Below are 16,182 nucleotides of genomic sequence, written 5' to 3'. Positions count from 1 at the left end.
TCATACACACACCATAAATGAACATGTAAACAGCAGAACTCTGGGGAATCACACGCACAATTAACGGTTCAATGATGCATGGCCATGTCAGCACGACTGTTAGAAGAGGCTTGATATGTTTGTTATAATCCCACTCACATACATAATAATATGAAACACAGGCCACACCTCCACCAGGAATGAACGTTGTGAACTCAATTCTCTTTTATAATTTCACAACGTCCTGTGCTGCAGTCTGAGAGATGAGTACAAGAATACTGCAAACGCTTCCACGGTCAGCATAGCAGAGAGAGAGCAATAGAAAACAACACATTCTTGGCCTTCTTTGGTGCATACTTGATGCATATTTATTTTGCATCATGTAAATTCATGTTTAATTTCTTAGATGTGTACTGATGGTTTGGTCTTACTAAGCAGCCACAGAACTTTTGACTGAAAAGAAAAATAAAATGTGGTTTTATATTTAGGTAATGTCCAATTGAACTATTGAATATATTCTGTCATTAGAAGATGAATAAATCTTATCCTACTCTTCAAAAAAAAAAAAAACTTCAACTATATATATATATATATATATATATATATATATATATATATATAAAGTAAAAGTAAATAGGCATTACACACATTAAATCAGTGTTGTTTCTGTTAACTAAAACTATTTTAACAAACTACTATTATTACCTAAATAATTTGTAGTAATTGAACAAAGTGGAATAAAATGTAATGTTATTTGACAATATTTCTTAATTTCTGAAAGTCTCAGTGGGCATGCAATACTTTTAAGAAATTAAGAAATATTGTGAAATAACATTACATTAAAAATTATACTAATTGAAGTTTAAGGGCTTAAAAATAGTTTTAAGGAACTTATTTACTTCTAAAAGTGCAAAAAAAAAAAAAAAAAAGGTTGCACAGGTCCTGTGTTGGGTCACCACTTGATGTATAATTTAAAGCAGAGTCCTGATGTAAAACCATAGCAATAAAATCCTTAAATAAAGTTTGAACAAATAAATTAGCCGTATTGAGAAGTCAGTCAAAGCTGAAGGGTCTGCAACAGCACCTGGTAGCTGTAAGTATTCTTTCTTTCATTCCTTATTATTACTCAGTTGAATTCATCGACAGAATGATGTCTCAATAGGAAATGAGGAGGAGGAGGGGGGCATGGTCACCTGAGAGACGGGACCGTGCACCTGTCACAGTTTAACCGTAGCGATCACCAAGGACATCAGCTCCTGCTGTAAATAGGCCATCAGTATGTGGGGCGATATTATTAGGTGCTCCTGAAAAGGCTTTTGTTCTCTCATTCCATCATCTACGCTGCGCTACAGACCTTGTTACACCTGTACAAAGAAAGTGTCAAATGTGGTGAAACGGACAGCTTGTCACGCAAGGGTCTAATAGCTCATTTTCAAGGGGGAGATTAAGCCCAATTCAGAAGTCACACAGAGCAGCAACCGCTGGCAGAACAACTCGGCCCAGATCTACACGTCACTCCTGCCGCCTGGGAGAATCGACGTGTGATGCGTGGCATTGTGGCCCTGTTTGCCTCTGCAAAATCGTTCTTCAGTAACGGGACCAATTCAATATACAGCAGCAAAACATTTTCTTTGCTTTCGAAACACATGCACACTTTCATTGTACTGACAGATAGTTAAATTGATGGTTCAGTGCCTATAAATTCAAGTATTTTAATGAAGACATTGTTACTCTTCTCAGTTTCTTGCATATTTATTTACTGTAATCAACAGGCACTATCCCTAGTAAATCAACAGAAAACTTTAAAAATATAAATTAATTTAAATAATATAAAAAATAACAATAATGCATATATAATTTTTTTCACAGTTGCATTAAATTCATCAAAAATGACTGTACAAGTATTAAAGTATTGCGAGAAATTCTATTTCAAATAAATACTTATATTTAAATGCATTCTATTTAATTTCTATTCTATGTTTTATTTTTAAAGATGAATTGTGTAATTTCTCTTCCACTAGAAGTACAAAATGCAATAAAAAAAATAAATTAAAAAAATATTTTTTTAATTTCGAAGGAGATTATTTCGCAAGAGGCACTTTGAACGGCCACCACAAGAGGTCTCTCTGTCACACAGTCAGAAGCAGAGACCTGAGACAGCAGGTTTAATATTCTATCATGAGACAGATTTCCAACTGTTGCTCTTCAGCCTCATACTGCAAACATCTGATGTCTCAAGAGTCATTTCCCATCATCATAATCATTCACGAAACCTCACGATTACAACCGTTCTCATCAGTCTCATCAATCAGAAAGGATTGCAACACAAACACAAACACAAGGAAGGCACACAAACAACTCGATACTTCGAAACCACATGCGTTTCATTAGAATTCTCATTTGCATGTTTTGTTTAGGCACAATTTGTTAATAGTAATGAGTTATTGAACCAGTTTCAAAGAGCACGAGTGCAAGTACACATTAAACGTCAAAAGATTCACGCATGCAGCCAACAGGCATGATGTCATAGTCTGTAGCAGAAATGCATTGTGGGGATGCAGATCAGACAGAGGACGGATGGTAGGAAAGAAAGAGAATTGGTGGTGGTGGTGGAGTACCTTAATCCCATCCACTACATTATGGATGACAGTGGTCTGTGCCTCCTACAGAGCGACAGGGGAGGAGAGGGAGGAAAAACATGAGGAGAAAAAAAGAGCAAGAGCGAGAGAGAGAGAGCATGTGGGTGGATGGGTGTTTGTGATTGCCAACCCAGTTAAAAAAAAAAAAAGAACAAATAAAAAAAAAACCTTGCACAAAAACCACCAGAGGTTCAACAGCGGAGAGCTTCAGAAAACAAATGATAGCACACTAGGCTCTAATATTTCAAAACCACCGATTACGAATGCACAGCAATGTATCGCTGAAAGTGAAATAGCGTGATTTTGACGGACGCTATCGCAGCTGCTAAACGAACATGTTTATTTATGCTGTCTACTCTGCTTACGAGTTAACCCCCGGAAACCTGCTAGCTAGACGCACATCAGAGCACATAAATCTGTAATGCTCACTTCTCTCTTGCAAAAAGTAACATTCCCTCACTGGCCAATCAGCAGCCTGTGCTCCTCATCATTATGGGGTATTCATTGCCATGACAACCGTTGCCCCATGCAATAGGCAGCAGTCACATACTAAGGTTCTTATAGACTCAGTCTATAAGAATCTGGAAATGCTGACCAAAAAAAAAAAAAAAACTTTTTAAAGGGATAATTCAGACAAAAATTCTGGATAAAAAAATTATGCACCGTCTAGTTGTTCCAAATCTGTTTGAATTTCTTTGTTCTATTGAACACAGAAGATATTTTAGACGAATGTTGGTAACCAAACATGACCGTAGCCACTGACTTCCATCGAATAAATACACAACAACAACATATATGTGTGTGTGTATATATATCTTACAACATATTAAGCATTAATGACAGATGTTTTAATGCTGTCTGTAAATAAAACAGTGTTAGCACTGACAGAATTCAAACGTCTTGTTCAAACTCAACATTTCATTTGTCATGGTTACGTTTTACAAATACTAAAACATTTTAGTAAAATGTTCAAAATATAGAAAATACAAGTAAATAAATATATATATTTTTTAAGACTTCATTTAACAAAAAAAAATCTTACATTAAATATTTTAAGTATCCTTGGCTGTTTGGTAAAAATAGTGGTTCCTCTTATTGGGGAAAGTAAAGCCAACATGGGTGGTGTTAGCGCAGTGGATAAGATGCATGCCTGTGGTGTGGGAGACCCGGGTTCGAATCCACTGTGAACCGCAATGTGTCCCTGAGCAAGACACTTAACCCCTAGTTGCTCCAGAGGCTTGCAACCTCTGACATATATAGCAATTGTAAGTCGCTTTGGATAAAAGCGTCAGCTAAATGAATAAATGTAAATGTAATGTAAATGGGGAAAGTAAAGCAAATTTTAAATACAAAAACATAATATGGAGATATTTATATCAAGGGTTCAAAATAAAAATATCACCCAGTCCTACATATCCATACAGCTAATAGTACATGTGGAAGGGAAGCCATGAAACAAAGCACTAAGGCTAGAGTCTTTACTGACCATAAACACCTCCTCACTTCACTTCAAGGTTGAGTAACTATATCTGCACCATAAAACACACACGAGCAGCACACAAACTCCACAGTGGCAGCATTAAAGGGCAACTATGAGAGATCCTAAAATATTCTGATGTATTGGGTCACATGTTGCAATCGCTGTACGTGTTGAAATGCAAGCCATGTTTCCATTAGGAGCTTCCTTCCTTAACGCTTGGAGTTCACTCTAAAACCTCTTCACAGAGCTTTTACAGACCACAGAAATCTACAAAACTCCCCTCAGAACATAGACCATCCATCTATATCCCTCAAGCATATCATTAAACATTAAACAATCACATCACCCATGTACCCACCAGCCTGGCATAATGACATTTATTAAATTCCCTGCCAACTCCAAGCAAAAAAAACCTTCACCATCCACCGGATCAAAGTAGACACAGAAAGGCAAACTGGCATAATGCAATCAAATAAACCCCATAAACGCATGACTAGAGTGTATTGTAATATATCAGAATGTCAGAGAGCTACTGAATAAACAGCTGTATAAATGGCTTAACTGGGTCCATGGGTACAGATATAAAGCATAAGGCTTAATGCCACTTTAAGACTGGCTCATTTACAAAACCTTGTTCGAAACTTTCTACTTTGGAATAATGCTGTGCCTTTAAATTTAAATAATATTTTTATTTTCAGCACAAACATGCCTCCTTTCGCTTGGTGAAATTAGCATTGCATACAACAGGGTTTTATATAAGAGATGCATGCAAAATAAAAGAAACCGTGTATTCATAATGTATGAAACCAGCAGGCACAATTCCTAGAGAATTCACATATCTCTTTATAAAATAAATAGTACATACACACAAACACACACACACACACACACATTTGTCAAGATAATTTTTTTTTACAAATAAATTGATAGCATTAATCAGAAATGAAATTAAAGTAATTTAGAATGTCACAAAAAAGAATCATGGTGTTCTTCAAATTTTATGAGATGTGCGCACACACACACATACACACACACACTAATAACACACCTGCACTGCTCAGGGCTGTAAACATATGACTCCATTGACAACTACAGTACACTAGACCCAGTGGATTTAAGTGAGGAACACCATTAAGGATCTCAGTGAACCAAACAGCCTCTTCTCAGCACTGCAGCCAGGAAACTGTAAAAACAGTTTAAGGGCTGATTCTAAGAGCTCCAGGAGTTGTTTCTATCCCCAAACCAATCCAGATCTTAATGATGGTGCTGCAGATGCACTGAACACTGCTGAATATACTGAAATGTAATGGCACAAAAGTATCTGGTCACTTTAGACACTTAAAAACGCAAGAATGTCATTGCATTAGATAACTAATCATCAAACCAAGTGTCTTGTGTTTCGGAAAATATATCAAAAGCACTTTTTGTTAGGTTTGAAACGGACATATTTTTTAAAAATGAATGCACATGGCCACATTGTGGTTCTCAAACCATAGTGAAACATGTTCCTCATTAATATGATGAACTGTTACTCCTTTAAGACACCTATGAGAACTTGAGAAATCAAGAAACTTGAGAGAACATCCCTTTTAAAATCACCCTGAGACAAAGTTGGTTAAAAGTAATAGTGAAAATGGCTGCATGAAAGTTAGTCCGTAATATCAAATGCCAATGGTTTGATTATAACCAACTCATTGAACTTCATACATTTTAGGGCAGCTACAGTGCACAATTATAATTAGAGGATGATATTTGTATTTCACGTCTGCATTATAATATGCAAAATGTTTATATTATTCCCGTTTAATTGCACATCTTTTTCCACAAGGTTTGCACTCATATGCAATACAAAAAGTTGGCAAAACCACTCAAAAGAAACAGATTGCAAGTACAGTAACGGGCAGAAGGGAAAAAAGGATGGAGTGGAAGAAAAGAAAAGGTTGAGAGAGATAAATACCAGTGCAGGAGAGGGGAGGTTTCCTTTGGGACTGGTGACTATGCTGTTTTTGGTGCTGTTTGTCTGGGGCTGTGCAGGGAAACACAACATACATTCGGTTAAGAAAAGGTTAGGTTAAGAAGGAACGAGGGAGAGATTGGCATGCACATGCACACAAACACATGCAGTAGGGTACAGTCATTATCTGTTTTAAAGGTAACTGACTGATGTAGTGTGAACTACCTATTTACATGAAAACAACATTATTCATTGAGACACAATGTTCTCTAGCAGCGAAAGGGAGAGGAGGGTCATTATAAAAGTCCACAAAATGCTTTTCACCAATTAGGCTACCTTAACTAATCCATTATACTAATTAGCCACATTACATGCAGAGGCGGATTAGCTATGGGTGTTTATTTGTACTCAGGGTCCCTCAGGACTCACGTCTATGAGCTTGTGGTGATATCGAGGTAGCTAACGGTCCGTTTCCCCTTGTACGGCTCAGGTACTCGCGTGAGAGAAGTCGTTATCATGTGTCTATGTGTGGAAGGCACGTTCAAGGGAGATGAATGAACAGCAGTTCACGACTACTGGATCCTAACAAACATAAAATGACTTTGCCACTATGAGCACACATTCAAATACATACTGTTCCTAACTGGACCAGATGATGGCAAGCAGAATTAACAATGTAAACATGAACAATTCCCAAAAACCTATCGCAGATGGTCATGGATCTCTATGGAAATCCAACTTTATCCAAGTATAGAGAGATATCTTCAGGAAGGACAACCAGCAATGCTAACCTCTTATGGGAACCATAAGAAAAAAGTCCTGAGTATAGAGAATATAAGTGTCAAACCTGCAAAGAAAGCAAGCAGATTTTGTGCAGTAGGCAGAACCCTGGGATGTGCATAAATGGGATCTTCAGATCCTATGGAAATACTGAGAAAAACACAGGGTCTTATTCTGTGCGTCTTTTCCATTGCCTACCTGTGTAAGAGTAGAAAGGACTCTTCAACCTGCTTTAGAAAGCTTCTGGAGTGGTCAGTATCATCCATAATACATCCGATTACCAACATGGAGAATGAAACCAAAGAGGTCTGTGGTGTCAATATGGAGCTGGTCAAAATTATTCAAACAAAATAAAGAACAGCAAGTAGGAGGACCCCAGAAAAAACTAAAGAAGGCTGGACACATTTACTGTGTCCAAGTGGTCTCACAAAGCCAGATTTTTGACTAAGCTCCAAAAAGTCTAGTCCACAGTGTGTTCTGGCCAAGAACTGCCCACTTAGACATTCAGATACTGCCTGACACATAAAGCAACCAGTCTGATTATTTAGTTTTTGTGCCATGTATCTAATATACATACTTAAAACCGTAATCTCTAGCTTCTGCTAACTGTTGTACGCATGTTCACGAGAGAGTGGCGTATCCGTAAATATGAATACATATGGATATCCATAAATATGGGTACTTTTTATGAGTTACACAAATTCATCAATTCGCTTCAGGAGGCCCTCCCCACCGACACACCCCAGAGCCGTGTGGAGCAGTTTTTATAATAGATTAATGCACTTTATTGGACTTCTATTGGTCTACTGAATCTCAACACCCATTCACTGGCATTATAAAGCTTGGAAGAGCCTGGACATTTTTTAATATAACTCCGATTGTATTCCTGTATAAGAAGAAAGGATGGCTTGAGGGCAAGTAAATCACGGGGTAATTTACATTTTTGGGTGAACTATTCCTTTAACTATATAGAATTAGTTCTTAATGTTATCTTCCATAAGTGTGGAAACTAACATAGGCACTGTTATAATTCTTGAAGTGAAAAGGCCTCTACTGTGAAAAAACTATACTAAAGTCAGCCACTCAGACAATATGAACCAGGTGCTCAGTGGATAGTGTGGGTGAGACTAAGATCCACGATTGGTTGACCAGTAAAAAAAAAAAAAAGTCTAAGTAGGTTTAATAATAGCCATCAATTCATTAGGATAGTGTCACACTATAGGCTGGTACAGTAGGTGGATGTACAAGAAGAGGAAGATATGAAAATGAAACAAGATTCTCACCATGTACTGAATGGTAGAGCTCGACTTCCGCTTCTACAGAGAGAATGAAAAGGAGACAAGTGAACAAAATGGAGGAACCTGTGAGACGATATATATATATATTAAAAAAGTAGCTGTCGGTTTTTTTAATAACCATTTTTATTTGGGGCAAAGAGAAAAGAGCTGGGAGGAGATCTCAAATGCAGCATATAGCTGTGTGTGTATCAGTCAAAGAAAATGACTGGAAGAACAATTTTAGGGAGCATGTGAAGGTTTGGGTTCAGAGCAAGACAACTCAAAACTTCTTCTGCACAAGAGGAAATTTCAGAGGAAGAGAAACAAGGCTAGTTGGTCAGGTGAAGGAGCAATACAAGTGGAAAAAGGAAAGAGAAACATGCTACTAGCAGAAGAATAGTTTAAGTGCACCTGAGGAATGATCAGTGTAAGCAAAGTTACCTGATCTGGGCTCAGCTGTTCGTGACACATGACAATCTGACCCTGAACCTGGAGCAGGGAAAGCTACACTAAGTGGGAATGATGTGCAAGGAGAGTCAGGGATGCTGCGAGAGGAAGCAAGCAGTGTGTGGTTTAGTGATTTTTTTTTTTGTCCTAAAAAAAAAAGGGCAGCCAAGAACGAGGTATATTAAGCACAGAATGTTCTCAGAAGCGAACTTCCAATCGCCGCAACTGGCGTATTAAAAAAATAAATAAATAAAAACGCCTCCAATTCTAAAGCAGAATTACATAACCAGCAGTCGTGCAAAGATTTCAACACAAAGTAAGGAAGCCAGCTTCGGTTAATTTGAGAAATAGTGATAGAGACTAAATAAAGGGCTTTGAAGACGGAGCATAAAGGTGAAGAAAGGAGAGAGAGCATAAAGTAATCGTGAAAAGGACAGAAGAAATGTTTTGAAATGGCTGGAGAGGACGTGGGGGAGCCTGTTGCTAGGAGATGAGAGGAGTGCGGTGCTGCTATTTTCGTCTCAGAGTTTCCAGGGTTTTAGACTCGGGGCTATTCTTGGAACCAGTGTCACATTCCCAGCTGAACTATTTCTCTGCTCAAACACACTCACACACAAACATACGTACACATGAAGAGAGCAGGTGGGAGTCGCAGGTGTGTGGTGATGACAAAGTAGAAACAGGTAGGAATGTGTTCGAGTGTGTGCTAAGTGCAGTTCATCTCTGAAAATCACGTTGCGTGAATCAGATTACTCTGTCTCTTGTGGAAGATTCCATAGATTCCTCAATGGCATCACAGCCGTCGTCGTTATATCATTCTCTTAAACATCTCCCACATGCACTGACGGAAATAAAACCTTCATTTCGTCTCCTCTTTCAGTGCTATCGTTGGCTCTGTGACCGGATAGAGTTTGGTAACACCTTATATTTCCATGCTCTTATGTCTGCTATAGAGCACGGCAAATTCACTGAAATATGTAATCCACACTCTATTTTTACTTTTTGCGCTAATGTGTGATGGATTTAAATACAGCGTTTAAGGTTTTATCGGTAGCTAAATAACCATATATTTCTATGCTCACACGACTGTTAAGAGTCTGAAAAATTTATTGAAATGCTCATCAAACAGATCTCATTTTCACGTTCATGTGTGGGATCCTGCGAGATGGATTTAAATGTTGTCTCACTGGTAGATTAATAAGGAATTTAGCAGAAGATATTCACATGATCAAGTTTTTTTTTTGACTTTCGTTTCCTAAAACACACACACTCATAACCACAATATGAACTAACTACATTTATGTATAAAAACAAAACCATCATGCAATAAAAAAGGGACTCTAAACACACACAGCAAGCACTGACAGATTAGACAGGGCAGAGAGACAGAGTAGTGAAAAGAGAGAAGCTACTAAGAAGCCTTAGGGTCACGTCTGGGTCACAGAGGTCAGAAGTTCAACAGATCTTCTTACCTTAACGTCTGCTTTTTTGTTCAACAAGCTCTTGGCTGCTACAATGGGAGGAAATAAGAGAGAGACATTAAATCAGCAACACAGTAATACAAAATGTCACTTAACCCATCAGACACGCAGTTTATCCGAGGCTATATTTCCTAAAATGAAACATAACACGGCAGATATTAATCATACCTATAATATTGTAAACCATAAATAGGCCCAAACAGGATTGTGCACTCAATTTGAGGGAGAATTTTGTGGAATGGATTTCAATGTAGTAAAATATGTTAAAGATGTTTGAGAGCTCTAGGCTCTTACCGGTAAATAATTTAATGATCAAGAAAGCTCAAAAGAGGCAGGAGATTCAATTCAAATTATGCAATAATATCCAGAATAGACAGATTCTGTCTTGGCCTACTTATACACATGATACAGCCACATTACAACCAATGACACTTTAGAATAAACTTCATTAATGAGTCATTAACATAATACATTATATAATTCTTATTAGATCAGCAGTCAATGTAGATATGAATATACACTACTATTCAAAACATTGGGAGTTAGTAATTTTTTTTTAAATGCTGTTATTTTGAAGTTTCTATTTATTAAATATTACTGAAAAGATATTTCACAAAGATATTAAGCAGTGAAAACCAAATTAGCATAGTGTTTGCTAGTTTCAGTCCGGCGCCATTCGCATTTTCCCGTCCAGCGTCACGTCGTTTAAGCAAATGCATTTGCGCCGATGGGTGTGCTGGTCTTAAAAAAGAGGTGTGTTCAGGCGCATTGCTATTTTAAGGAGCTGAAAATAGACTGCGCAATAGACCAACTCAAACGTGGTCTAAAGTCTGGCGCAATGTTTTTTCTTTGTTATTTAAAGAGCGTGTTGGTATAGGCGGGTCCACAACACGCGTACACGCTGTTTATTAAACACAGAGACGCACAGCAGCACACAAACATGACAAATATTAAAAATTAAAGGATTGCAATGCATAAGAATTTTATGTAGGCTAATTAAATATAAAAATGCCTACATGTCATAATGGACAGTCATCTTGTATCAGAATGAGGCTATCTATTTGCTCGCTCACGAGCAGCTCCGTTTCATCTCGGAGACGTGTTCTGTCTTTGCCTTGCCAAATTCTGTTGTGAAAAAAGCAAATCCGTCATGGCACAAGTGCAACTGGCTCTTAAAGGGAATCGAAGACGAGACTCCGATTGATTTATTGCACGTTACGCCCAAAAAACACCCATTACTCATTAAGAGAATAGGGACAACCCGTTTAGACCATGCCAACCGTTTTTCCGTCGTTAAAATAGCTAAAGTGGATTTGGACCCGCTCTGAGTGTACCTGCGCCGTGCGCTTTACACTTTGCGTTTAGATCGTTAAAATAGGGCCCTAAGATTTATTACAGAGTGTAACTCATGGCCTCTAAGATTGAACAGTTCCTCATTGTCTAATTAAAAAAATTATAAATAAACGAATAAAATAAAATACAATAAATTGTTTATGTCTTATGAGAAAACTGGTAAAAAAAATCCACTAAACTATACATATCTGCTTCCTTATCACAAAAACAATGTTGCCACATATCTCATTACTCTGTGTACAATTGTAGTGTAGCTGAACGAGGAACTTTTCAATCCAAGAAATATTAGGATTGATAATTATACAACAAATAAACAGCATTTTGTTTTTTTTACAGCATCATGGTTAACAACACTTTTTAAATCAATATAAAAAAGTCATTATAGGTTCTTGTACCACTTTATATTCAGAATGCATATGCAAACAAATGCACACACACCCTCTCAAGCACCCTTGAAGCATTTCATTCAAATACTTCTTTTTTTAGCATTAAATAACAGTTACACCATCCCATTCACATCAAACTCATTTGCTCAAAGACTTTTACAGCCGGAGTTGGTTAGTCTATTAATAAAGCACAGAAGAGATTTTCAGCTTTATCCCTCAGGTTATACATGGGGATAGGCATTCATACTGCAAAATATGACAATGTAAGTAATCCCAAAACAAAACTTAATTTTTTTATGTGTATGTACAACTGTCACTAGATTTTTAATCACAGTGAAATGTCTTCAAATCCAAATGAAATCAAACTGAGTTATGAAACAAATGTGTTTTCATTACTTAATTTCCAAATACTCTGGTACTTGTGTCCATCCCACTTGTACACCTTGAACGATATCTTAACCTTTCTACTGATCTAGAGTACTGTTCATTTAATACAATCAGTTCAGTAAAAACCCTGACATTTCGAACATTTTGTAAAATGATCCCACAGACACAGCTCTGTCGCCAATAAGATGTTGAGCCGGCATTGTGCATTAAACACACACACACACACACACACACACACACACACACACACACACACACACACACACACACACACACACACACACACACACACACACACACACACACACACACACACACAGCAAGAGGTTGCACAAGAAATTAAGCCTAATACATGTGCTGTACGTCTGGTCATAAACTGAAAAACAGGGTCATTCAAGGTTGGTATTTGATACAGATCCTCCTAGAACTGTATCTGGGCCACCAATCCATCCATCTGGTGGCCCAAAGAGATCAGGGAGAAGAAATGAGCATGCGTCCCTGTAGAAAGAGGAGTAGTGTAGTAACATCTAATACTCTAGAGTGAGTGGAGCTCCTTACCTTGCCATTAACACAGAGAGCAAGAGCAAGAGAGAATGGAGAGAAAAAGAGAGAGTAATGGAGAAGAGGTCAAAATACCAGAGTGCTGTCTCTATGAACGCTGAAGCTAAACGACTATCGATGGAGCTGTATATGGGGCTCAAGAACAAAAAAAAGTATGTCAACTTTTCAGTGCAGTCATCATTTTTCTCAGAGTTGATCCACTTTGCAGAGAGTCAGCTCAAATAAGGTTTAGCAAAAAATAGCAGGCAAATACATTTGTGCCAGGCTGTTTTATACAAGCAGTTTCACTACTCTAAAACCTAGTCCTCAATTGTTCTCCAAGTCTTTAAAAACAAATTACATATGAAAATATGGTCCCACTTTATATTAGGTGGCCTTAACTACTATGTACTTACATAAAAAAAATAAGTACAATGTTCTTATTGTGCTCATATTGTATTGTAAAACACTTTTGCTGCTATTGAGGTGGGATAGGGGTAAGGTTAGGGAGAGGGTTGGAGGTATGGGTAAGTTTCAGGGTGGGTTAAGGTGTAAAGTATGGGTAAAGTATTATCACACATAAAATTATATTTTAAATATAAGTACAATGTAAAAACATGTATGTACACAATAAGTACATTGTACTAAATTATTAATTAAAATGTAAGTACATAGTAGTTAAGGCCACTTAATATAAAGTGGGTCAGAAAATATTATTATTTACATTAAATAAGTTAATTGCAATATATTTATATATTGACAATTTTAATGCAGTAGTGTAGTTGTTGCACAAAACAAAACTGAGCATTAAAGTCTAATGATAATGCAGCTTTTCACTGCATGATAAAAAGTATAAACTCCTTACCTATTTTTACACCTTTTGAACCTTGATTTCAAAACTATGGGTGTAAGTAGGGAGTTGAATCCACTTTTGCTGTTATAACAGCTTCCACTGTAACAGCCAAACTTATGGGTGTCCATATACTTGTTTATAACCTAAATCATATTTTAGAAATATATATAAAAATCAAACATGAGGATTTGGAATGATCCAGGTGTCAGTCCCATATGTAGTGTAACTGCCTATAGTGCAGTAGTCTGGCTGCTGAGGCTGAGGGAAGTAGAAGGACAACAGAGAGATGCAGCACTACATTAATATTTGATTGCAGGCATGTGGAGGGAGCATCAAATATGAAGCACAGCCTTCACATTGAGCCACAGCACACGCTCAATGTACCAGCTCAACCCTTCTACCATGATGCACTCGGTTTAAAAAGAAACCTGAAAAACATTTCAACTTGAATCATTTTTTGCCCTTTAAGAAAGGTAACCATCAAGACAATGCCACTAGCTTCTCCTTCAGAGCAGCTGTTAAGATAAATCAAGAAATACTGAATAATCATGTTTTACCTTTAAGCTTAAACGCCAGTGACTAAATAGTCAAAATGATGCTTTCACTGACAGAAAAACATAATTCCAAGCCATTTTAGAACAAATAAATCAATATTAAGATATTCAATATAATTAAAAAGCTGGAAAATATCTACAATTTGGACCACACATTTCAGAATAAAGGCCTGTTCACACCAAGGATGATAACTATAAAGATTACTATATTTGTGTCCACAGCAATGGACAATGATTTTATTAATATTAAACCTAATTTTAAACATTTAAAACTATGAAATAACACAAACTATAAGGGTGGGGATAACAAAGTTGAACATTTTCAACATATCAAAACTAATCTTGTACTTTGTCTTCTGCTTTTCTTTTCCTATCTGGTCAAAACAAAAACAATCTGAATAAAATACAAATAATTTGAGAAGCTTGCTCTGGCATTGATTTGTTTTGTGATAGATTAGCAAAGCTTGATTTTCTTTTATATCAGTGCTGTAGGAGGAGATGCAAGAAACAAAGAGTCATTGAAGGGGCAAGAAAAAGATTCCAAATACATTGTTCTTGATCAAACTGAAACTACAATGTTTAATTACAGGCATGTAGGCCTAGGCCCAAGATTAACTTTGACAAATTGCATACTTAGTGTAGTGGTCTAGGCTAAACCCTGTAAAATAAAACAAATGTGCTGCAACTGTAGATTCACTATAGTCTAATATGGAACAAAAATAGATACTGTTCATTCCCTTCATACTGTGGATCCGTTATCTTTAAGTACTGTTAATTGAAATTCTACAGATTTCTACATCCTGTCTATGTCCATTAAATAAGAAAAAAAAGGACAGTTGTCAAGAAGCTTTGACCATGCTCAAGTGCACCAGATCCATTCGGCCCATCTCACCCCCAAGTTAGTGAACATGCATTAGTCAAAACCTCCCATGCAGCATTCAGCACAACAGCAGGCAGACTGTTCCACCCCCAGAAAGAGGGGTGAACTTCAACTTCACAGACCATATTAAAGACAGAGTAAAGGAAGGAAGAATACAGAGGATGAAAGTGAAGATGGCTTATGGGTGTCAGATAAAAATGGCAAAGAAAAGTGATGTGGAGGAGGAGGATATAAATATAAACCAGAAAAAAGGGAAGAGGCAGTGATTTATGGCACATACTGTACGAAAGAAAGGACTCAAAAAAGAGAGTGGGAAGGGACCATACATTCATCATGAAGGGATCTTGGTGTAGATCCTCTGTAAAATAAATAAATGATGAATGAAATGGTGATGCCAGTGATGACGACAGACAGCTGAGGGAACCAAAAAGCGGATACATATGATATCAGACATGAAGTGCAATAGAATTAGATGAAAAATGACACAAAAGTTTGGAGGACAACAAAGGAAAGGAAGAATCAGCAGGTAGAGGTAGAGGGTGAGTCATCATGCATGTTTTAGCCCCATGCAGAGACAATCATGCACTAGTGAGGGACAGAGAGGAAGATGGGAGATGATGAAACACAAACATGTTTCTTTCATAGAAGAAATGAAAGAAACTGAAAGAAATAAGAAAAATGAAATTAGACAGAGAGAAAAAAGGAAACAAAACAAATGAATAGAGAAGTAAACAGGAAAATGGGAAAAGAAAAGGGGTAAGGAAAATTAAAGAGGAAAGGAAAATGGAAAGAAAGGGCAAAGCAAAGAAAAATGAATGGGGAAGAAAAAGGGAAACTGGAAAGGAAAGGGAAAAGAAAGGAAAGGGGAAGAGGAGAGGAAAAAGAGAAAAGGAAAGAGGACGTAGAAGGGGAGAGACAGGGAAAAATGGAAAGAAAGGGGAAAAGCAAAGAAAAAGGAAATGAATAGGAAAGTAACATGTTAAAAGGAAAGGAAAGGAAAGGAGGGGAAATAAAAAACTTAAAGAAATGTTAACAAAAACAAAGGAATAGGAATGGAAAATTAATTAAATGGAAAGAAAAATTTATTAAATGAAAATGAAAAAGAAAAGAAAATATCAAAAAGGAAAGGAAGGGTAACATGGAAATGAAAAGAAAGGAAGAGGAAAAGGGCAAAGGAAATAGGAAATGGAAA

The 16,182-nt window shown here is 37.0% G+C and overlaps 1 protein-coding gene across 36 annotated transcripts in view; it reads right to left on the bottom strand.

The window, feature by feature from the left end:
* camk2b1 (calcium/calmodulin-dependent protein kinase (CaM kinase) II beta 1) overlaps window positions 1-16,182 on the bottom strand; it is a 59,224-nt gene that overhangs the window by 8,336 nt on the left and 34,706 nt on the right. For 9 of the 36 annotated variants that reach the window (XM_059551145.1, XM_059551153.1, XM_059551144.1 and 6 more), the window contains 4 exons: window positions 10,029-10,066; window positions 8,116-8,148; window positions 6,056-6,124; window positions 2,598-2,642 (listed from right to left, as the gene is read on the bottom strand). In XM_059551145.1, the coding sequence (XP_059407128.1) occupies window positions 2,598-2,642; window positions 6,056-6,124; window positions 8,116-8,148; window positions 10,029-10,066 (185 nt within the window). The remainder of the gene's footprint in view (window positions 1-2,597; window positions 2,643-6,055; window positions 6,125-8,115; window positions 8,149-10,028; window positions 10,067-16,182) is intronic. The other 27 variants (XM_059551155.1, XM_059551147.1, XM_059551179.1 and 24 more) reach the window with 9 other exon arrangements.

This window comes from Carassius carassius, chromosome 5 (assembly GCF_963082965.1).
Source record: "Carassius carassius chromosome 5, fCarCar2.1, whole genome shotgun sequence".
Taxonomy (NCBI): domain Eukaryota; kingdom Metazoa; phylum Chordata; class Actinopteri; order Cypriniformes; family Cyprinidae; genus Carassius; species Carassius carassius.
Note: the sequence above shows the minus strand (reverse complement) of the source record. Positions and strands in the feature narration are given on the sequence as shown.